This window comes from Notolabrus celidotus, chromosome 8 (genome assembly GCF_009762535.1).
Source record: "Notolabrus celidotus isolate fNotCel1 chromosome 8, fNotCel1.pri, whole genome shotgun sequence".
NCBI classification, from domain to species: Eukaryota; Metazoa; Chordata; class Actinopteri; order Labriformes; family Labridae; genus Notolabrus; species Notolabrus celidotus.
Genome location: NC_048279.1, coordinates 31599289 through 31623051, shown reverse-complemented (window position 1 = coordinate 31623051; position 23763 = coordinate 31599289). Strand labels below are relative to the sequence as shown.

Sequence of the window (23763 nt, the reverse complement as noted above, 5' to 3'; positions counted from 1 at the left end):
CTGCCAGCTCGTAAACACATTCACACCTCTCTTTCATTTAAATGCAGGATAAGTTATAGCACATTATTGAAAAAAATCGAGGTCGACAACAACCTGCATTTGAATGGTGTCTGGGAGAGCCGAGGCCAATCCACAAACCTGCAGCAGCTTAAAAAGCACAAATAACTGAGAGAGAGGATCAGTTTCTGGAGCTGTTGCAGCGCAGCAACTGCGCATTTCACCTGACGGGCACAGTATACAATGACTACATTTATAAGAGCTTTAAAATAATAAAGTGTTATTGTGCGTAAGAGATAAAAAAGTTCAATGAAAACTCTAAATGAAGAATTAAATCATGTCTCCAGCAAAGACCCTGTTGTGTTACCCAGGTTGTTTTGTCCACACCGGTTAAATCCCCGAACTCCTACTTGTGGGGAGAAAAATAAATCAAATTCAACGCCCCCCCAAAAACAAACCAAAAAGCTCTTCTTCTCCTTCTCCTTGTTCTCCTTTTGCGCACTGTTTTGCCCACCGAGAGGAAAAAACCCTCTTCAAGCTGATGGTCTCTCCTAGATTACCCTATCAGGTGCAAACCGCTGACATGTTTCCACCCACCAACAACAAAAAAGCCTCTCTGTGCCCAAATCTAAAGCCGCAGACGCACAAACACCACTGACAGGCACTGCTGCGCCATCATCAGCCCCCAAACCTCTCCAGGGATCCACTGCTGCTGCTGCTGCTGCTGCTGTCGCTGCGATTTTCATTAAAGTTGTTTTTTTGAAAAACGAAACTTTTGAAGTAAAGCGCGGATGACTTTGTTTTCTCGGTTTTAGCGACTCTTTGGTGGAAGGGCGTTTTATTATCTCCAGCATTTCCTCTCCAGCACTTGATCAAATAAAATGACCTATGCAAGGTGTAGAAATCCCCCGCAGGTATACGGACGGAGCTGAGGAGCCTGTGATCTCTGGAGGAGCAGGATTGAGATTGCGGGTAAACTTGGTTATCGGTGCGTAAAACTCGGAGGATAATATTTTTCGCCGAAAGGATTTTTTGAAGAGGTTGAATTCTAAATCCTCTCCACGCTTGGCACCAACCTACGGAGACGGTTGTGGGATTTCGGGGAGCGGAGGAGACTTCTGGATAATCCCCCCTCAACAAGGAAGCACCTAATGTTGCACCCTGTAACTCTGTTGCTGCTCTCCAGTGATCTATCCTTACACTGGGATTCAATCTCTTACTTACCCCCGGAGTTGTGCGCGTAAAGGACGCGCGGGGGGGAGCGAAAGCAAGATAGAGGGGGGCGATTTCGCCAACCTTTCCTGGGGCTTTAACTCGGTGGAAGCAGGTGTATTTCAGGTGTACTTCTGCGAGTCAAGATGTCTCTGCTGCCTTCGAGGTTCATATACGTGTAAGTGTTCCACATCTCCGTGTGCCTTTTGCACACAAACTCGTACATTCTTACCAATAGAAGTCGCCAAAAGCTTCATATTTACGCATTGCTTTTTATCCAGATAGGCTGCGTTTATTTCTTCATGTAATTGCCTGTGTGATTCACTCCCCTCCTCTCTCCTCTCGCCCTCTCTCTCTCTTTACTTAGGTGTTTACATTTTCTGGTCCTCTACTTCCAGCTACAGGTATGTTTACTCCCACTTTCAACTTCTTTTTTGTGTGTTTGTGTGTCTGCATGTCGCTGCGCTCCTTTTAAATGTGAATATTGCTGGTGAGATGTGTTGACTGTTTTTCATGGTGGACCACGCAACGCCGGGTTGAAAAAAAAAACTTTGTCTGTGAGGGGCTAGACGAAAATGTAGTCAGCCTGTAGTTTCAACGGACACATTTGACAAAAAAGTAAAATCAAAATTGGTATTTAAAAATTTGGCACAGAAACTACAACAAATTTACTGAATTTAAGAGATACATGAAGAAATTGGAAGAAAGAAATTGCTGAAAATGCATGAAAGAATATACAAGTCTGAGCAATTCCCTGATTCTAATTATAGCTGCATCATCATGATGTGATTTTAGTGATTAATATGTAACATGTGCAATAACTTTGGTAGAAAAATGACCACTAGTTAATAACTTAGGCCGCTGTACTGATAAATGAATATAAAGGAGAAGTCTTCAGCGCATACCTGCGTCTTTTTTCCCCGGATTATTCCAACTAAGTATTTTACTTCACCACCAAACCACAAAAGTTTCATCCAAACCTGTTGTTTTTAATTTGGAGTTGAAGTAGCAGTTTCCGTATTTTACAGCAGGATCGTGTAGTAAATATTTTGATCCCTGGGGTTAAAAAAGCTGTTCCTTTGAACAGCTGGGCTCGTTTGGCGCTTGTTGCCTCGCTTTTTATTAGTTGCGTCTCACTTTGAACAGTAATCATTTGCAGGCATCCACTCATCTAATTGCGCCGCTTTGATTCAGAGAAGACGCAGAGTGCGAGCACGCGCGCTCACTCATAAAGCTATGTGATCAATTTATTGGGATGACGTGTTTGATGGTAATTAATCTCTCAGAGTTGTTATGATCTTACATAATTTTAAACAAGGTTTTTCTGACACTGTTGCATCACCAGGTTGTAGATTTTGTCTAATTAGAAGTTTAAAAGATGGAATAATATTTTATGAGAGAACAAGGAGAGGTGACATTTGACCTTTGAGGAGGAATACAGCCCCGCAGGAGGGGGAGATTTGTTTGTTCACTATATAAAACATTTAAAGCTTGCTCATGTAGTGTTCACTTAATGCTGCCAGGACCATGATGTTCATTAGCTCAGAATTCAAAGTAAAGGATGACATCTATAATCAATTTAAATTAAAATTGATACAAAATATAAAAATATTGTACATAAAAAAAAAACTAAACTGCATGTTATGTAAGCCTTTTTTCTCTGATTATTCCAACAGAGCTAGCACAAACACTGTGGACTGATCACAGCATGTAGTTCATGTAGATGCAGAATGTGGCCTGACACACGTATCAAGTGCACTGATGAAACAAAGCTTGTGTTTTTTTTTTGCTTCTTGGTTGACATTCTTGTTTCGGTTAAGAAAAGGTCAAATAAAGTAAACACATGGGGGACTTTCTGAGTGCTTACAGACTGATGAGCAAACTAAAACTAAAATAAAACAACCCCCTCTTTCATGTCGTTGACCCATCCTGCTCCTCTCTGCCTCTACGTGCAGCTGACGGCTCCTACATGTCACTCTGTGGTTGTGATTTCATGAGGAAAGACAACCACAGTTGAAAGTAAACTCTGAATGCACCGCCAACATGTGAGAGTGTGCTTTTCTCTATTTGTGTGACCCCTCGTGAGAGTGTGTGTGTGTGTGTGTGTGTATGTGTGTGTGTGAGGAGCAGATAGCAAGGTGTATCTTAGATGGATGCGACAACTAAGCTTCCTGGGTAAAGATGAGTGCCAGACTTTTGAAGTTTCAACCATATCCGTTTTCATGCTGTGTCTTTGAAGAAAGGAGACAGCGTGATAAAACACTGTTGTCGCTGGTCTTCACCTCAGCCATGTGCTTAGGCTTGCCTTTCTCTTGATGCAAAATGCAACTGTCTACCAAACACACCTTTATGTTTGTTTAGAGATGGGGAGATTTGGGATAAATCCCGTAGCAGCCTGGTTAGGCTACGGTTTGTTGTATGTTACTTTTTTTCTTCCTGCTCGTCAACTTTGAGGTTCTTTGTGAGAGAGAGCTGACAACCGATGACGCTGAGGCTTAGCTGTTGAAATTAATGCACTGTTTTCAACACAGTTATACATCCTAGATAATATTCTGCTGCTGCTGCATCTTTATTTGATTATCAATCTGCCATCAAAGTTTAATATTGAAGCAGAATTTTTTTATTTGATTTTTTTTGGCAGCATCCTTTAGTGCCAAACTTGGTGTTAGTGTTTGAGATCACTTGTCAATCACACATTATGAATCTGACATCATGTTTTTGAGAATAAAAGTCCTGCTGGTGACATTTTTCCTTTGTTTGTTCAGCTCTTGTGGCTCCCACTGCTCATGCTAACTGCTCACTTTCCGGAGATTCCCAACGACGGAATAGTTTAGCATCAGATGTGAGAACTTAAAAGTGGTTCATTGCTGTTGTAACTCCTCTGTCTCGTATAACAGATCGTACAGAATTAGAATATTATGAATGCATACATGGTAAATTTGGTTTTAAACATTTAGTTTGAGTGCATGTTTTTCTAGATAAGGGTTGCAGACGTATATGCCGCACACAGATTTATTTAAAATGACAAATCTGGTAATCAGGTTTCCGATGTGGTAAAAAATGAGGTCTCTTTAAAACCGTAGCTCGGTGGATCTCGGTGGAGCACAGGTTGTACTGCTTCTGAGAGAGTGCAGGATTGAGGAGTGTGACTACAGGGTTAGGAATATGTTTGTAAGGCCATAAAAAGTTTGACTCAGTTGTCATGGCCATGCAGATGTTTCATGCAAGGTGTGTTGCATGTTTGGATAAGCACTCAGAGTAATTGTGTCTAGCATTTAAAAACAAGCTGCCACTCTGGAAACTGTGGTGCAAGTTAAGAAGCCAACTGCGCCATCACTAATTTTGATGCCTTCGCTTTGAGACTAGAGAAATGGAATTTCTGTGAGTAAAATAGTCACACTCTGCAACTTCCCACAAGAACTGGTTGTCAAAAACTGAACCCTGAGTTTTGTTGCCTGGAAGTCAATACCATTCAGTCGGCATCGCATTCTGATTTCCAGCCTCTCATTTTTCACACTGTCTGATGCCAGAAGTAACATTACGGGGCGTGTTTCCTAAATGTCAAGATACAGAAGCTGTGTCCCAGTTCAGGGACTGGATCCTCCGAGGACTGTATTACTAGACTGAATACGTCATATTGATCCAACATTTTAAAAGCTTGTCCAAATGATGCCTGATGCTGCATCTTAAATGAGTTGTTCAGAGCACTTTAATGATGTTAAAAGATGTCGTCTTAACTCACCATTGGTCGGTTTTTGGGAGGTTAGATTGGGAGTCCAACCTAAAGGAATCATCTATGTGGATTGGGGCTTAACCTGTATGACATCTGGTGCATGAGAGGCATTAAGAGTCTCCATTAAATTTTGCACTCTCATTTGCAGATTTATTTTTCCACTCTGAGTTTAAGGATTTGTTCTTACAAGGCCACAATTTCCCATCATGTTTTGCTACATGCCATTAATTTACCGGGGGTAGAATAACAAGTACTCGGGGTATGTAATGTGTATATAATTAGCCACCTGAGAACAGCCACATAAAAAGCCATTACTGTGCAATTACCACACCATACAGCTGGGGAAATGGGATCTTGGCGTGAACTGAGATTCCAGGGCTTCTGAAAGTATATGTTTCCTTGCGCTCTTCCACATGTAGGCTTGACACAGTTGCTTCTCTGACATGCTGTCGAGTAGCAGTGATTTCCTCTGTTTTTATGTCAGGTCCAAGGTGACTCATAAACAGCAGGCGAGCGGATTCTCAAAGGTGGATTTGGACAATTTGATTCCACAAGAGCGTTTTTGTGGTTCGAGGTGCCTCTTGCCATCTTTCAGTCTTGTCTTCCGCCTGCTGCGTTTCCTAATTTATGGACCTGGCTTCGCCTGCAGGCAGATATTTGTTTGATGATAGTGCAACAGGTCTGGATGCTTCAGGTGTATAATTGCTAGTGGCTTGCTTGCTTGTGGAAATGGAGTACAGGTTTCTCAATATCGCCCAGGGCGCATAGTATACTGCTGTCTCAATAGGAAGCAACAGAAGGCTGCACTATACGCTTTGCACTTGTTCTGTTGGATTTTCACTCAAACGGTGACTTCATTATCACGTCTTGTAGCGTTGTTATCACCTTGTAAATGCAATGCATATAAAATGTGCCGGTTTAAAGAGGAAAGAGAAACATCAAAATGCCACAACCGCAATTTCTAGGTTCAGTAATTCACCCCTGAAGCACAATTTTTTGACACAGGGCCCATAAAAGCAACAGCACAAATTACTATCAACACCTGTGCAGTCACTGTCTGTCTTTCTCCGTTTCTCATATTCCGTCTCTCTCTCTCTGCTCTCTTCTGTCTCACATCTCTGCACAGGAGTCCCAGCAGAGCTCCGCTGACTTCAGATTTTATATCGAGAACCACACGAGGAACCCAGACGACCTGAGCCGGAAGCAGGTCCGGATCTATCAGCTCTACAGCAGGACCACAGGGAAGCACGTCCAGATCTTGGGGAAGAAAGTCAACGCCAACGGAGATGATGGGGGCAAGTATGGTATGGGAGAACTCCTGTTCATCTCACCTTTACATTTCAGCTAGTTAGACGAGGGACCACTGTGAGCCTACCGGACACATTTAGGTCCCCTTTGAGATTTGCTCAGCTAACACTACCTGAGTTAGGAGGTGGTTTCTGCTGCTCTGTGTTTGTCTTGGGAAATGTTGATGGTGACTTTTCAATCCCACCAACTACTGGTTTGGATGGAGGGAGAGATTATGAAATAGCTGACCTGGCAAGAGATGTTTACTGCAGCATTTGGGTATCCAGAGCAAGTCTATTTTTAGACCGTTTTTAAGAGCAATGGTGTCAATCTGTCCCAGAACGATATCTGACACCTTGCTTTCCCGTTCTGAAAAATATCCTTAACTGCTGTTTGAGTTTTCAGCGTATAGATTCAAAGTTGTGCATATTGCGACCACACTGATAAACTTGATTGTCTTTGGGCTGTGGCTGTGTCATTTACTGTATTCCTTCAGTGAAATGATCCCTTCACTTAAAGAAGGAGAGAGATGTTTTATTGTATTCACCTCACTGTGGTTTTAAATGGTCTTTGTTGCGTTTGTTGTTGAACTGGGGAGCCACTTTGATTCAGCTGCGGTCTTGGTCATTGTAAATTTAAAACATGAAGGTGATGAAAAGCATGTGACAGATATAATTTTCTTCTTGGGCTTGACATTTGCACACAAGTCTGTGCTTCTGTCAACCTCAAGTGTACTCTTTCTGCTTTCTGTACGGACTTGTTCACCGTCTCAAATCAAAACAACCCTTGCAGATGGGTAAATTGATGGTCAGCGGAGCCGACTTTGATGCAGTGGCACAAACATAAGGCAGCAGGACCTGTGTTGTGCTCTCCTGCAGATATTTTGCTCATAACAGCTGACTCACGGCTCGAAAATTGCTGGTCTTGAATGCCTCTGAGTGAGTGTGTTCAGTCGCAGATGCGCCGAGGCGAAGTTTCCTCACTGCTTGTTAGAGCTTGAGTGGAAGCAGATCCAATTTTTCCCATGAGGCCTTGCCAATTCCACCCTCTGCCCCTCCCCCTCCTCGTCTACCTCCTCCTCCTCCCCATCCAGCTGCAGTACCTGGCACCTGTGAACTCCTTTGCACTCACTAATAATAATCAGGAAGATATTTTCTTTGCTGTAATCTACTCTCCGTCACTGCAGCTTCATGGCGGAGGGATACAAACCACCACAGATTAAATATATTGCTTCGATATAGAGCTTTGTGATGCATCAGTGCAGCAAAGTGCAGCCATACACATTTTTCATTTTTAAGAGACCAGAACAATCCTCTCCAGAGGAGTCCGTTGTTAATGATGCTTCTTGTCTACTTGGAGCAAACGCAGGGTCAATGCAAAGGCTTTTAAACTGATTCATGCTGCAAAGTGTTTTTCAGCAGGAGGGGCTTATTTAGCTTTTTGACAGGTGACTTAATACTGAGGCGGCCTGAAGCCCCACATTGTTCATATTACATCCTAAAAATAGAGAGTTGGTTTAAGCCTGGTTTATACTTGTGCATCAAATTTACGCCGTAGCTTCACTGCGTAGCCGTGTAGCTAAACAGAGGCTGACGTGCACCTCTTCAAAAAATGGAACTACCTGTGATTGGTCTGCTGTGTAACATCGTATTTCATGCATTTACAGCCTCTCCGGTATTAGCGTGCACCACCCCTACAGTCCATCACCTCTCTTTTTTTCTTTACAATAAATGCTGTATGATCAACTTCTGCTCACAATCTGTCAGCTCAGACTCTAGTATAAAACACTTGGATTTAAATGCCATGCTAACCTGTGCACAAAAGAACAGGAAACTGCCGATATAACTAGCATATAAGTCACACTGCCAACTAGTGTTTAAGTGGAGTATTGCAGAGCGATGCTAACACTCCAACGTACAAGTATGTAGTAAAACAACATATGCCACTATGGTGTATAGTCAACGCAAAATATTCATCCAGGCTTTAGGGTGAAGAAGTCTGTGGAAGTGGGATTGATTGGGAATTCTTTAAGAACTTGGGGTGTGGGGTCTAAGCGCACGCCACATATACAGAGGCCATAGCCCTCGTTGCAGAGGTCGCACGTTCGATTCCAGCCTGGACCATTTACTGCATGTCCTTCCCCACTTTCTGCTCCCCACATTTCCTGTCTCTCTTCAGCTGTCCTGTCCATTTAAGGCAAAAATACCCCCAAAAATATATATATAAAAAAAGGAAGAATCTGAAGGTAACTTTGGCGTATCTGATACAGCTGTAAATACTTAAATCTTTGATCAGATTTTCTTAAAGCTCCTGTGAGGAGTTTGTTCCAGGTTACGAAACAGCCTCAATTTCCAGTGATGCCTATTTATGACCTTCAAAAGCAAATGATAACACCAGCAACAACGCTGACAGTTTCTATACCGTAGTTTTAAGGCATACAGCACAATCAGTGGAGATAAGAGGTATCACTTTGTCCACAGGGGGGCGCCAAAATCAACAGACACAGAAAGTTTCTCACAGGAGCTTTAAGGTTCAGTTTTTTGTTGTTGTAATTACAGTAAAAGCCCCGAAAGGAGCCTGGAGTACAAGGAGGGATTGTTTAAGAAATAAAATACCCAAAGTTAACCTCTTGCCATCTTTAAGACACATGCAGGTGGATGATGTTGCAATCACATTAAATTCCCTGCTGGGTCTTTTGGGCTCCATCTTTTGTAATTTTACCATCAGCAGAGGAACGTTTGTAACATTCCTACCGTCAGAAAGCCTCCAGTGGGTTATTGGAGTGCTATGTTGGGTTCATACATTTACAGATAAAGCAAAAATCTGGTTTGGATGGAGTCACAGACGAAAGATAACTCACAGTAGGTGGGGAATATTGCTTTTTCTGATGTTTTGGGTCGTGGCCTCATTCTTGAGGTTGAAGTTTGGGTCCAAGTGAGGAGTGAGAAGGCCAGGGTGTTGTCAGAGGACTCCTGATTTGACTTGCAGAGATACATTTTTCCACTCGCTTTATGTACAAACCATTCTTTTTTTTCCGTCAGAAGTGTCCCAAAAAGGTCCAGTGCTGAAAAAAGTTCACCATGTGGTTCTTTATTTATCTCCATCATACGATTCAACAGAAATCTTTCCAATCAGAAGACAATCCCTTTCACCTACCTTTAGTTACACCTTTGAGACAGGTTTCCTTCTTCCCAAAGTGGAGTTTTAGGGTCGAGGGAGGAGGAGGAGGGGAGGAGGAGGAGGAGGAGGGGAGTTACTTCTGCCCTCCAGCCTGTCCCTTCCCCTTCGCCTATTCTTCCCCTTCTCCCTTGAGCGCTGCTGAATGGCCCTGTGTGTTAAACAAATGGATCATCTTAACTTTTTGATTGAGTGAGCACAGACTAAAGGGAACTTGAAACCTAATCCTGAGGGGCACATAACCGCTCCACAAATGTTTGGCAGATCTCTTTGCTGGTCGAGGGGCGAACAGAGACAAAGGTGACCTCGCAGGGGTTAACATTTGGGATGAGGAGGAGGAGGAGGAGGAGGAGGAAGGGGGATTAAAAGAGCCACCGAGATGCATCTCGAGAGTGGATTACTGCTGCGTCAGGTTTAAGTGTTGATGGCGTTGTTGTTTTACCACATGTAAAGAAAATTATAGACCTAATATACCCACATAAACTTTAAATACTTGCTCTGGAGACCCACAATTCATCACTTTATGTTCATTTTTGTGCTATAAAACAATTTAAAACCTCATATTTGGCATCATTTGTATGTGCATACTCATTGTGCAATCTATATTTGTCAGATCACATAATATCTACAGCCAAAAACATTTACTTTTAAGTTATGGAACTTATAGAACTCTCTTGATTGTGATTTTTTTAGCTTTTATTGTAGATTATTTCTCTGAATTTAAGAGAATGCATTGTCTGGTATGCCTGATATTGATCATTGAGAGCAGTGTGGTGTATAAAAAGCAACTTATTCATGCAGCATGAACTTCTAAATACTGTAAGCTAATCTACTGGTGCAAATTGTTGACCAGAATTGATTTGTGAGGCTCAGTGCTGATGAAATTGTTGTGTTAATTTAATAGCAGAGCCTTCATTTTGCACCGTTTCTTTTACACAAGTTAAAACAATGATTATTATTTATTTTCTTTAATTGAAGAAAATGAATAAAGTTGAGAAAATACTCCACCAGAAGTGAAAACAAATACTGGATTGGATTGAATGTACTTTGATTTTGTGTTTCCAAAAGAGGAAAGACCTGCCTCTAACAGAGTCCCCTTTCCTTTTCTCTTCCAGCTCTGCTTGTCGTGGAGACGGAGACCTTCGGGAGCCACATTCGAATAAAAGGACAGGAGAGCGAACATTACATCTGCATGAATGAGAAGGGCAAAATAGTTGGAAGGGTGAGTATCTTCGGCCTCCAGTTCGAGATTGTTATAAAAGCATCTGATCCGAACGTCTGACCCGACAGTTAAATTTAGACCTCTGTGATATCTAAATGAATATTTTGAACAGAGCTCTTAATCCAGGCTGAATTGAACGCAGCCTCCGATCTGCTTTCTCCTGCTGTTTTTGTACACCCTAACAAAACCCCTTTGATAACTCACAGCCCTTCTTCCATTACGTAATCTGCCTGCTCCTTTGACACTCGATCAGTCAATTACGGACTGCAATCACCACAATGCATTGAGAGACTAATGGTCACTTAGGAGGAATGCCATTGCAATTATATCACTTAGTCACACCAGGTGGCCAGGAGCGCGGGATGACTGCATGTGACTCTGTGGACACCCCGCTCCGATATGGAAAAGAAGTTAATATTCGTACACGAAGACTGTGGTGGGAGGCTCACGTGTGATTTTGTTGCATCAATAACTCATGCTGTCAGCATCAGCGGGGCTGCAGTAAGTTTTCACTCCCTCATCGTGGTCATCTGTTAGAAACATGCATTTGGAGTTTTTGTTGCAGGGGCCTCTTTTTCTTAAGAAATGTACTTCCACTTCCTCCTTTAGGATTATTTCGAAAATCGGATAAAATTACTCTGGCTTTCTGTTTGCTGAATGATAAAAAAGCTGCACAGTAAATTACAGAAAGTCCTCAATGCAATGGAGACATGCAGATAGCTTGGTTTTTATTGACCAAGCATTTTAGCAGTGCTGTGTTGTGTGTTGACAGTGGGGTCTCATCTCGTGAACAGACCACTCAGTCTATAATGTGTTGTGACTTCTCAGGAAATATAAGGTTGTCATTGTTTTTGGAAAAGTCATATACTAAAATCCCTTAAATATCTCACCAACTATAAATGAAGCCTGAACATCATAAAGTTCTTGAAAAATACTGAATCCACTTCCTTCTTAGTTTCATAATTATATACAGCTTGAAGCTCCAGTGACTCACACACAGTGGTTACCTGCACGCTCAAAAACAACCTTTTATTCTTCAGAATTTTCCACAACAAAGATGCTTGATGAATGATACATTTGGCTGTTGAAATAAAGCAGGATGAAGCCTTTTTCTAAAATCATACTCACACATGTACAGGACACAATCAGTGATGAAAATATGGGTATCTCTTTGTCCAGGTTGGGGCGTTAAAATGGACACAAACCAAACCAAACGTTACTGACAGGAGCTTTAATACCTTAAAAGTACAATTTGGAGCCTTAGAGATCTGTTCCAACATTCATAAAGATGAATTCATGGAGTAAAATCACCTGCAAGGGGTCTTATGTAAAGAGTATACCATGTTGCTGATCCTGGAATGAGAAACTAAACACCATCCCTATGGAAAGCCGACATTTTTCACACGCAGGGAGCTCTGTCACTTTGATTTAATCCACACCCTCACCAGTAGATGCCTTATAATCTTAAACACTCCTACCATGAACTAAAACTTCTACTTTTTAGGTCCCTAAAAGTTGCAGATGAAGTTCCTTTCTTTAAAGATGTAGGTGATAAGACCGGTGCTGCTCGCTCACTTATCTCTCTGTGAAGTATGAAGCAACAGAGCCAGTCTTTCTCGTCTTTGAGTGAAGCTCCTCACCCTGCTCTTTGCTGGATGTCACATATGATATAACCCCCAACTCTTTGATACAGAAGAGTTTTAGGGTCAGGGATGAGGGAAAAAAAGGAGAGGAGGAGGATTTATTTCATGCATTTTGAGGAAAAAGTCAACAATTGATGTTTGGTGGTGTTTCACTTTTGCATAAAGTTGCGTTAATTGCTGTTTCTAACACATCAGAGTCTGTAAAACCTTCAGTGGTATTTTTTTTAAAGAGATTTTTTTCTGTCATCCTTGGCCCTAAAACTCTTCTGTAACTTTTCAAATGTAGGAAAAATCCTGACTCGGACATTAAGATAAGTGTGAATGATCTACTCGGCTAAATGAATCTGTGAGATAACTTATTGTAAGATAACTCAAAGCAGAAATCTTCACTTTTTTGTCACATATGTGTTTAGAAAGTTCACAAAGCAATCAATCTGTATTTTGAGACTTCATACTATTTGACAGGATAGAGGGACACGCAGAAAACCCAACAAATAAAGCCACCCACACTGATCCAGACTGCACTGATGAAATGGAAATGAGCCAGACTGCTGGTTGAAAAAGAGGTCAAGCTGCTGTGTTAAAAATTAATGAATGTCCTATTTTCCCCCCTCTTTCAGCCCGATGGAAGGAAGCAGGAGTGCGTCTTTGTCGAGGAATTCCTGGAGAACAACTACACGGCTCTCGTGTCGGCCAAGTACAAAGGCTGGTACCTCGGCTTCAACAGGAAGGGTCGGCCCAAGAAAGGCTCGCGGACCACGCAGAGGCAACAGGAAGTCCACTTCATGAAACGCCAGCCCAAGGGCAGGATGGACCCTCTGGAGGAGTTTCGGTTCACCACAGTAACAAAGCGGACACGAAGGGCTCGGCGGTTAAAACCCAAGAGGAACTGATGGGACCGATGGGACAGCACTAATTTTCCTCTGAAGGGGAGAAATGACTGAAAATCTCAAGCTTCTTGTCTTAAAAGAATCACCTTAAAGACTTCACTTCTGTAAAAGAGAGACAGACGAAAGAACAAAAAAAAGTCAAAGATGTTTTATTTTTGTATTTCAGGATGACTGAGTATTTCCCAGCTCTTGGATTCCTCTGGGTTGATGTCATTGTGCTAATCTGTCATGTTATTTATACTGGATAAACTAAAGGACCTCTGAGAGATTCCTGTCGCTGTCGTCCTCAGCTCCGTTTGAACTGCAGGCTGAAGGCATACTTTTCTTTTTGACAATGGGGGCAGAGGCAGGAGCTGACGCAATGTTATAAAAATCAGCCAACTAGAGATTTATTGGAATACCTGTCGGTTTTTGTTTGTGTTGCCCCTGACTACGCGGATCCCATACTTTCCACTGGAATCAGACACCATGGAGATGAAACGGAGAGGAGGAGGAGGAGGAGGAGGAGGAGGAGGTGGTGGCGGTCGCAGGTGACACTGTGCTGCCGGGATAACTGTGTTAGCTTTCAGTGCAATATTTTACAGGTCTCTCTCTCTCTTTCTCTCTATCTGTCTTTCTGTCTCCTGCTCTTTTTTTCTCTTTCCATATGTCTCTCAACCTCAGCTTCACTCCTGGAATGCGCTGAACCCTCCGAGTGCTGTGTGTGATTTCCTTGACGTTTCCATGCAGCCTGTGATTCAGCTAAAACACGACATGCTTTGACTAGTCAGGCAGCAGCCGAGGCTTTAGTCCTGTTCAAACACTCAAAAAAACAAACAAAAACATAACAGCTGATGTGATTCATAACTCCGCAGAGTCTTCCAACTTTATCACTTTTGAAAGACGGATGTTAATCCCCTTCGTCTCCACCTGGACTCGCTTTCTTAACTTCCTCGTGTTGTGCCGATTCTTGAAGCGTGATCTAATTCTGGGTTGGCGATGAAGACTTCCTCTACCTCCTTTTTTTTTTTTTTTTTCTTTTTGTTGATCTTGAACTTGTCTGCCTGTATGTTCAGTTAATCTCAAGAACATGAACTGATCCCTTCCTCTTCTCTTTTCACTGTTTGCTCATCTTCTCTTGTTTTCAGTCTCACTGGATGCCTTTGGGGAAATCTTGTTTGTTGATCCACAGGCAGGATCCACATTCTGTAGCTCTAACCACCTCTGATCACTTCATACATCCACGTTCGACAATTAAGACTTCTCCCCCACGTGAGCGACTCATCCGGGATTCTGGGAACATTTTCAGTTTGAATCCTAAGGAAGGGGAAAGTCTTTGCTCCTCTCACTCCTTCTCTCACTTGACGACAAACTCCAGCCCCCTCCTCACCTGTAGTATGTATCACCTGTCTGCGGGCAGGTTTGTTTTTGTATGAGTTGCTACTAACAACATGACACATTTATGATTTTTTTAAACAAATGTAAGCAAAAATAATTTTATGACTATTATTAAGATATTTATTGCCTCCCTTTGTAAATAAAATGTGATGAGTTTTATTTGGCCTCTGTTAATAAAATGAGGACTATATTTTAAAAAAGGAACCATTTTATGTCTTTATTGCTCTGTGGAAAGTAGTCTATTTATGTCCTGGAATTTGATGAAGTGCACATTGGATATCAGTGCTGAAAAAAGGAACGCTGCAGGTAGCGATCGGTTGGACGTAGAGTACATTCCCTTCTCTGCACAATGCCAAGGTATGCATTCTTATATACAAGCTTAAAGTGTGAAGACGGCTCGAAACGTCACTGTTTTTTAAATTTGGAAAGGTATGTTGCAACATTCCTGAAAGCTTTTTATATCACTGCGGTGAGTTTTCACAGATGTTGCTGTTTTAAAAATACTGTCCTCATACTTTTGCAGTATTTTTGGCAGCATTTGATTCTTCTTCCCCGTCTCTTTCATCAATGTCAAAAACTACGCTGCAGCTATTGATTAAATGTGGTTACGTATTACATCATGAGCTACATAACTGCTCAGGAAAACGGTGCAGAAGTCACAATAAAAAAGAATACATTCATTTTATTTAACATGGTCCAAGGTGCACCTGTGTTAACCTTTGAGCACTTAAAACACAACCTGCTTTGATGTAAAAGCTCCACACTAATAAACACGCAATATTTTACACATTTCTCCATCTTTTTAAAAGCGCTGCAGGAATGCAGAGTAGCATGTCTTATAATGCTGTGTTCTGGAATGATGTTTACAGTAACCGTCAGACTGAATGATGGCGGCTTTGAGGGAGAAAAAAATACTTCTGTTTAAATTCCAAGCGATGCTATCTGGTAGTTACCTCCAACAGACCCAGAAGTCCCCCGCTCCGTCATGGGCTTTTGGACGTCGGGGCCTGCTTTTAAAAGGTGAAAAAAAAACGTCGTACTTGATGTGTGACCCAGTAATTCACCGTTAACATAATGGATCAGCGCTGAAGACCTTGCTCATCCGAAGGGAGGGGGAGAACAGACGTGAAGAAGCAGAGTTGACTGCAGGATTTCAAGGAATGTTTTATGTCCCTTCATCTTGTCATCAACCTTTTAAATGGCTTATATCTCCTCTTACAGGAACATGACATTACACAGAGGGTGAAAACACATGTCCTGCTAAAAGCAACAACCAAAGAGGAGAGCGGGTGTTGAGTGGGACTTTTAAAAAGACTTAAGTTACAAGGAAAATGTACTTTTAAAGAATTGTCGCTGTATATTTTGATTAAATGTTGCGCTGTACTTCACTTTCTGCAGGTTTTCAGTATCTTGCAGGTCTGAGAGTTTGCACAAAAGTTGAGGAATTTAATCAATGCAACTTCTCAAACCCTCCAAATTCTATCTCCTAGCAAGCTTTTCTTTTTTTTCCCATCCACATACTTCAAACTTGACCAAGCAGAGCCAAACTGCATCTGGGTATATTGACATTTAAACGAGCGCCGATGGTTTCCAACGTGTCGGCGGATTCGCAATAAGGAGACGACATTTTTGCATAAGCCTCCCGCCAGGCTTTTCTCTGACTCGACCTTTGATCAGTGGAGGCTAGATGGTCTTGGAACTGGACCAATAACTTCAAAATGAAACATAGAATTCCCTTTTGCAAAGGCCAGCCCCCTTTACAAAGGAGGTGGAATCTTTAAATGCAGTCCTGCTTGCCAAGTAGTTTATATTCTATTATTAGAAAAAGTCAGCACACTGACGCCGTGCACAATGGATACAGTATGACCAGTGTCAATGCAGAAAAAAAGAAACTTTGTGGTTGTGCATAAGTTAAACAAATCTTAGTGGAACCACCAAAAGTGGTTCTTTGGCCTTGAGATCAGCAACCACACACTTAACAATTAGCCCTGTCAACAGAAAGCAGTTCTGTTTGAGACATAAAACAAGTTTGGTCTCTGTGAATATTACTCAAATTGTTCCTCAAGGTCAGTGAAAAACAAAACTCTGACGCCAAACATAATAAAGTTCAAGCTGTAATATACCTCGTGTCATTAAATGTAGTTACACGTCACGTCATTTACTGTCAAAACAGGACCGCCGCTGCCGCCCGTCTCACTCACGCTAAACGCTAAACCACAATGGACTGGTCGCCTTTATGACTGAGGGATCCGCAGGGGAAACACTCTGTGATTCTCAGAGTATTTCTGAACTCATGGCTGAGTTGTGTTTTTACAGGATTACAAATGTGCTTACTGTACATACAGTTTCTGGAAAGTCAGACCTCTTCTGTGTTCTCTTCATAACAACATGTGGCCGGCGCGTTGTGAAGACAGGTCCAAATAAAGGTCAGTAGGTGTGAAGAGTCAGCAGTATTTTACTCTGAGTGAATGTGGAGCACTGAATAATTCATGTTGGATTAAGACTGACCTGAGAAATTACTCTTTCTCTAGCCGACAGAAGAAAGCCAATAATGGACGTTTTTTACGAGCTAAATAAGCTTGAATTACATCATAAGACATTATTCAGAGTCGGTAGATGTTCAGTATAAATGGATCCCTCTGTCTGCCAATAATTCTGAGACTATAAGGCATCAAATTTAGCTCTGAAACTCTGTTGGAGGCTCTTTGGTGTCATGTATGACAGAATTACAGATTGTGCCCTGCAGTAGCTCTAAAAGTGACTCTACTCATGAAGATCTGAACATTTGTCATGAGATGTACACAGCCTGTGCAAACCTTGCCTCTTTAGACTCTGAAGTATGTGACAAAAACAAATCTTGTTGATCAGATTTATGCTTATGCTGACCAGATCCTGGTCTGACTCCTCACCTTTATAAATGTGTAACTCAATTTTTAACATCCTTCTAATGAATGAATCATCACAACACCAAGAACTTTAAGGACATATCATGGCTTCTGAAAACTAACCAGAAGTTGTAAAAGTTCTTGATTTAAACCCACAAAGTAAATCTGAAAGTTGGATTCTGACATACCACATGATTCAGAACATGCATGATGACATAGAGGCAGTGTTAGTTGAAGCTGAATTAAAAGAAGTTGCACCAACGATGTGGTTGAAACAAAAATCAAGTGTCTTAAAGCTGAAAAGTTGCATGCATGAACAGAGTAACCCAAACTTTACATCCAAAATATACCTCTTCATTTTCTGACCTCTTAGTTTAATGCATATTCTTCAGGACGAACAATCCAAAAGTTGTACAGAATTATTGTGCGTTTAATTTCAAAAGCATTCCTGAGGTTTAGTTTAGAATGAAAAGGGTTTGAAGACCAGCTGCTGAGGAGCTTCTTTAGAAATAAAGTGGAAAGGTTAAGAGAGCTACAACGAAACAACAAAGTAAGAAAGTAAAGCCTTAGGAATTTAACTATTAAGTCCCAGCTGCCTTGTTATGCCTAAGAAGTGGTCACATTCAAAATTACACAACTCAAGTCCTTGCACTAGTTAAAGAGCGGGTAGGATGTGGCCCCGTCTCACCTTAGGATATAAAAATGTTTGGGGAAAACCAAACATCATTAGTAAAACATAACTACTGCTTCCATGTGTGTGTCCCACAGCCAGTCATAAAGCAATACATTCTGTTTTCTAAGACTGTATTGGCTAATTGTGTCATGTGATATTAACAGGATTTTGTAGCACTAGTCAGATCAAGCAGCAACCTCAAGTCTTAAAATATGAAGCCCATGCTGAAGTGTTAAAAACTGCAGTTCATGGAGCGTCCACTTGGGGCTGGCTGCAGAAACACCAGAAACCACATACACACCCATTCAAAAAAGACAATCTTTACAGCAGAAATAAACATGTTTACAGCCTGGTACAAATAAAAAGTTTAGGTCTGAAAAGCTAATTTCTCTCAGCACACACAATTTTCTTTAACTAGTTATTTGTGAAGATATTAAACTTACAAATTTTGCCCATATAAGGGCATGTCTGACTTGATTGACAGGTGTGCACCCTGTAGCTGTTAGTGAAAAGGCTAAAGACCCGCCTCTTTACCTCACACTAGCTCAGACGAAGTTAGGTTGAGTCCAGCATTTCCAATATGGCACCTGCCGACGATTGGCTTCAAAACAGGGCTTCGGAAACAGATGGGTGACATCACGGATACTACGTCCATTTATATACAGTCTTTGAGTCAGAGTCTATAAGATATATCTATAAGATATTGGTCTTATAGATGAAGACACAGATTTTTAGGCCATATGCTTATGTAAATGGGACTGATGGCATGCTGATGTGAGCCTTTTCAGGGGACAGTGTTTTCAGCAGAGAGACCTGCATGCAATAAGTAAGATAGTCACTTTCCCATCTTCCACACTGATGCTCTGTGAGAGGCATTTTGACTGGACATGCTGCCAGGCGTAAGTCAGACACCTGTGCATGAAGAGAATCTAACAGTTTCATCAGCGTCAGGGGCGATCAATGCAAAATGTGACAAAAGCTTTAACACCAGAGATGTACAGGCTGTTAAATCTGCTTTACATCGTCCCAATTTTAGCTGCCAGTGCTTGAAAGGTCCACCCGTAGTTTAAAAACATATCACAGGTCAGCAATGACACAGGACTGAATAATTGAGACCGTATCTATTCATGTTATTTTTAATAACACCACACCTCCGCTACGCTGCGGCTGCGCATGAAGGTTTGTTTGTTTGTTTTTCTTCTTTTTTTCATGTGGTGGGGTTTAGAGGGGGATGTGTCCCACTAATTCTTAATCTGCGTCCCATGAGTCCACGTACACACAATAATAAAGATGAGGATAAATACCCCCCCCCCCCCCCCCCCTTTTTCATTCAAACCTTTGCACCATGACCTCCACCTGCTGCAGTGTGAGTCTGTTGGGTAATGCTGCAGGAGAGAGGGGGACACACAGCAATAAAGCAAACAAACAACCATGTAAACATGCCTGAAAACTTCCTCTCTCTTTCACATGTACACAAACACACACAGACACACACCAGGCAGGCCTCAGCATCAACAGATGCCAGGTGACACAGCTCATTAACTTCTCCTTTCTCCTATTCTTTCTGCTCCTCATTGTCTTGAGATATGAGATGAGCCTTTGTTGAGAGTTTTGCCCCCTTTTCTCTCGGCCAGGCAGGGCCCGTAATTAGTGCTTTGCGCTGGGCGTACTTTCTCACAGGGCTACGACACAATTAATCAGCACTTTCCCACCAATGGGCAGAAGCTGCTTGATTCTATCAAGGCCAAATTTTTAAGTTGTGACGCCTTTTTCCAGCCACAAAAATATCAGGACACAACGGTAATAAAGAAGAATGGATGGCACATTTGTAGGACAACAAATAAATGGATGCGTTACACCAGTTTAACTCTGAGGTAAAGTCAAATGTTATTATGAGCTCTAAATGTTGCTTCTTTTAGCTTGCATTCAGATCTGACTTTGGGAGTTGATGCATAAAATAAAGCTTTACAGAGTTTGAACTATCAATGGAACAGCTTCTTCCTATTTGGAGCTACACCTAAAATCATGAAATGTATGCAAATTCTGTCAAACTCAGATGTGTTTGTGATGCAGGTAGAGCACCATGGGGCACTTTAAAGTAGTTCTACTCATATTTAAAGCTCCTGTGAGGAGTTTTTAGCTGATTATGTAACAGACTGATATCTCTTTATGACCTAAAAAAACTAAAAGACCATCAACAAGAAAGCTTAATGTTGTTCTGTTGTAATTTTCTATGCCTGAAACCACTGGCGAGGTTAGGTGTCCGACCAAGTGACTGCTATCACAGTCTTTTTCAACATGCAGAAAACTTTCTATAAGAAGTGCAACATTTGAGGGTTAAAAGAGAGCAAGATGAAACACTCATTAAATGTTGTCAAGTGAATCCTAGTTTGAGGAATCAGGTCAGGGACAGATCAGGGGTCAGGCCTACACGACAGGTAAGCCCTTTAAGAGCAGGAACAAATGAATCGCGTTGGGAGACCCGTCCTTGGTCTACTAACCGTAGTAGACCCCAACGACAGGGTCCAAGGAGATGGTATAGCAGGGAACAAGGGGAGCAAAGATACTGGGGGAGAGTGATCGTATCAGAGCAGAGATGGGCCTGAGTAACATCAGTTAAGAGAGTTTATATTAAACTTATATTATAACCAAACAGCTCACGCAGCAAGCAAAATTATAATAATAGAAGTAAAATGATACGTTTTAGAGTAAGTTTCAAATCAAACTGCTATCGCATAGAAGTAGGATTGAGACTTAGTGAGTGAGAATAACAAAGTGCAGAGACAGAGAGACTACAGGAGCAAAGACTGCTTCTTCCACAGGGGGTGCCAAAATCAACACAATCTGAAAAGTTCCCCACAGGAGCTTTAAAATATGTCTAAACGCTCCACTCTCTCATTATCTTTCCTGCCACAACATGCCGCATCCCCTTCTGTCACCACTTTGCCCTTTATCTTTCATCAATACTCGGTTATTATAAAAACCACAGAACAGTCTCAACTATTTTAGAATGAAGCAGAACTTTTATGGATTTCATTTGCATGTTAGCACTGAACTGATGAGCTGCGGTGTAACAATGCACAGTGTGTGAGTGTATGAAAACTAGAAAGATTCCACATTAATCAATAAGTTGATTTTGCTCACACAGTCTGTATTTTAATCAACAGCAGAGAGGGACGCATCAAACTCAAACAGACCTGCAAATAATGAAAAGATGATGAAGTTCTATTTAAATACAAACAGAATGAAAACAGTCATCCTCTAACCACATCAAAAGGTCAGAGGAAGCCACAAGAAAGTAAAATGTGTTCGTCATGCAGGTGTGCTGTCTGGCTGCTGTATGAAACAAAAGTATTTCACAATAAAGGCCTGTGAATCACTCCTAATGATCTGCCCGGTCATGATAAATCACAGTGACTGTAATACTTAAAATATTTACAGAGCCCATCACATTGTGGCTGTACCGCTCAGACTCTACCCTTTTATTTTTGGTCAAATATTTCCACTGTGAACAAAAGTAGACTGCTGTTCAAACACGGCGATGACTGCCTGCTCAAAACGCTCCGGGACATGAAGGTTATTACAAGACAAATAAAACTGCCATCATCCTCAGCGTTCAACGCAAGAGTGTCAATGCAATCTCATGGAAACAAAACATTTAAAACCCACTGAGAAACATGCTGGTTATTTTGAACCATGAGCTGATATGACACCCAGACCTTAATAACAAACATTATGTTTATTGACTTAACTTACAATAAGGGAGGAACGATTTTGACTGTAAAATCAAGTGTATGAGATGCAGCTCTAACATCTATTTGTCGTCTAAAAAGTGAGTCCAGTTAGTCCTGGACACCAGTGTGATCATTATACCAGTATAAAATGTAGAGAAAGGAAAGTTTTTTACCCTGAAGTTTTGGCTGCTTCTCTGCGCAAAGCATGCTGGATACATTTGGGAAGACTCTATTTTTTCACACCTTTCTACCTCATTAGGTCTTAAACATGCATTTCAGGAAAACTGTGGTATACTTTTGAGGAAATAAACCTTATTGGATGCTGGTTTGATTGAAAAGTCTCCTCATCTAAGATAATCAAGCACCAACCTCCAGTCTTAAAATATGAAGCCCATGCAGAATTGCTAAAAACTAGAGTTCATCAAGCGTCCACTTAAGGCTGGCTGCAGAAACACCAGAAACCACATACACACCCATTCAAAAGAGATAACCTGTGCAGCAATAATAACCATTTTTACAGCCTGGTTCAAAAAATGGTTTAGGTCTGAAGAGCTATTTTTACTCTCAGCACACATCTTACAGGGTGTGAATTTTTTTTATAACTTGCTATTTGTGAAGAAATTAAACTTACGAGTTTTGCCCAAATAAGGGCATGACTGACTTGATTGACAGGCTGGCACCCAGTAGCTATTAGTGAAGGCCCGCCTCTTTACCTCACACTAGCTCGGACGAAGTTAGGTTGTGTTCAGCATTTCCAGTATGGCACCTGCCGATGATCGGCTTCAGAAACAGATAGGTGACGTCACAGACACTACGTCCATTTATTATACAGTCTATGCAGATGATAAGTGAGGAGTGGAGGGGAGTAGCACGAGTCTTATAGCAGCTCAGAGTGGATCTGTCCATACCTCACAGCTATCAACACTTCTGTAGACGGTAGAGTTCAACTGTACAGTTAGCTTGCAGGGTGGTGATAACAGATGGTACTAGAGAGAGCAACACATCTGCATAGAAACTGAACGCAATGGAAGTCTTTATGCAGGAACACAGCTGAAACCTTTTACCTGAATGCGACTTATATTCCAGATTTTGCGGTACATTTCAGGATGTCAGGCTCATTGTCTTCTAACCTCTAGTTATCTTACTGATATCCAGACCAGATCAGATTTAAAGTACTTCTGATTTATGTCAACATTTCAGTCAATGCATAGTTATTGTAGAGTAGCGACACAACAGGTCATCATTCAAAATGTATCTCATTGTCAACTTTATTTCATTTGAAGTATACAATTAGCTGCATACTGTTCTCAGTTGTTACTTGGATAGAGCAGGGGATGTTTAAAGACAGAAAACAGGACCCATAGCATGGCCTACCTGTGGCTACAGTGAAGACTGGCATGGGTTAAAAGTCATTTAAATAAAGAAAAAGGTGTTGGTGTATTATCTAACCGGGGTCTGCTGGTAGCGGAGAGGGGAGGAAGAACAGTAGGAAACACAGTCCAAAAAAAAAAAAAACCCTCTCATGTAGACCTTTCACCTGAGGTCGACTCACAGGTCCTCTGCTGCTAATCTAACATATGTTTTCATGAGCCAAGACAAGCAACCCTGCCATGGTGGCCGCTCTCCAAAACTAATGATGTCAAGTGATTCCCTCTAACAGAATCCCTTTTAAAACAGAATGAAAGAGGCAGAGAGAGGGAGGGAAGAGCGGGGGCTCGGGGGTCCAGCGAAGGGATGCAGTTGAAGGGGGGGGGGGGCAGGTTGGAGCAAAGAAAAAAGACCAGGACGACCCCCACACTGTCAGAAAAACTCAACTTGGTGCTCCACAGAGACCCCACCAGCTACTTCCTGTGCCAAATCTTACCCCTCGCCACTATCATATCATTGTACAAAGAGAAAAGGGCTCACTTTTTATTTACGCCGTTGTTATTGC

General features: G+C 41.7%; 1 protein-coding gene across 1 annotated transcript; it reads left to right on the top strand.

Annotated features, from left to right (window-relative positions):
- Positions 1-613: 613 nt before the first annotated feature.
- On the top strand, positions 614-14697 carry fgf24 (fibroblast growth factor 24). Its single transcript, XM_034689338.1, has 5 exons — positions 614-1387; positions 1577-1613; positions 6069-6246; positions 10522-10628; positions 12892-14697. The coding sequence occupies exons 1-5, from the start codon at positions 1356-1358 to the stop codon at positions 13162-13164; spliced, it is 627 nt and encodes a 208-aa protein (XP_034545229.1). The 5' UTR covers positions 614-1355; the 3' UTR covers positions 13165-14697.
- Positions 14698-23763: the final 9066 nt, after the last annotated feature.

What these genes read in the sequence shown, in the direction of transcription:
- fgf24 (XM_034689338.1), top strand. Translation starts at nt 1,356, where the DNA reads ATGTCTCTGCTGCCTTCGAGGTTCATATACGT. An exon ending in TCCTCTACTTCCAGCTACAG is followed by an intron (nt 1,614 to 6,068) that starts GTATGTTTACTC and finishes ATCTCTGCACAG; the next exon opens with GAGTCCCAGCAGAGCTCCGC. An exon ending in AGATGATGGGGGCAAGTATG is followed by an intron (nt 6,247 to 10,521) that starts GTATGGGAGAAC and finishes TTTCTCTTCCAG; the next exon opens with CTCTGCTTGTCGTGGAGACG.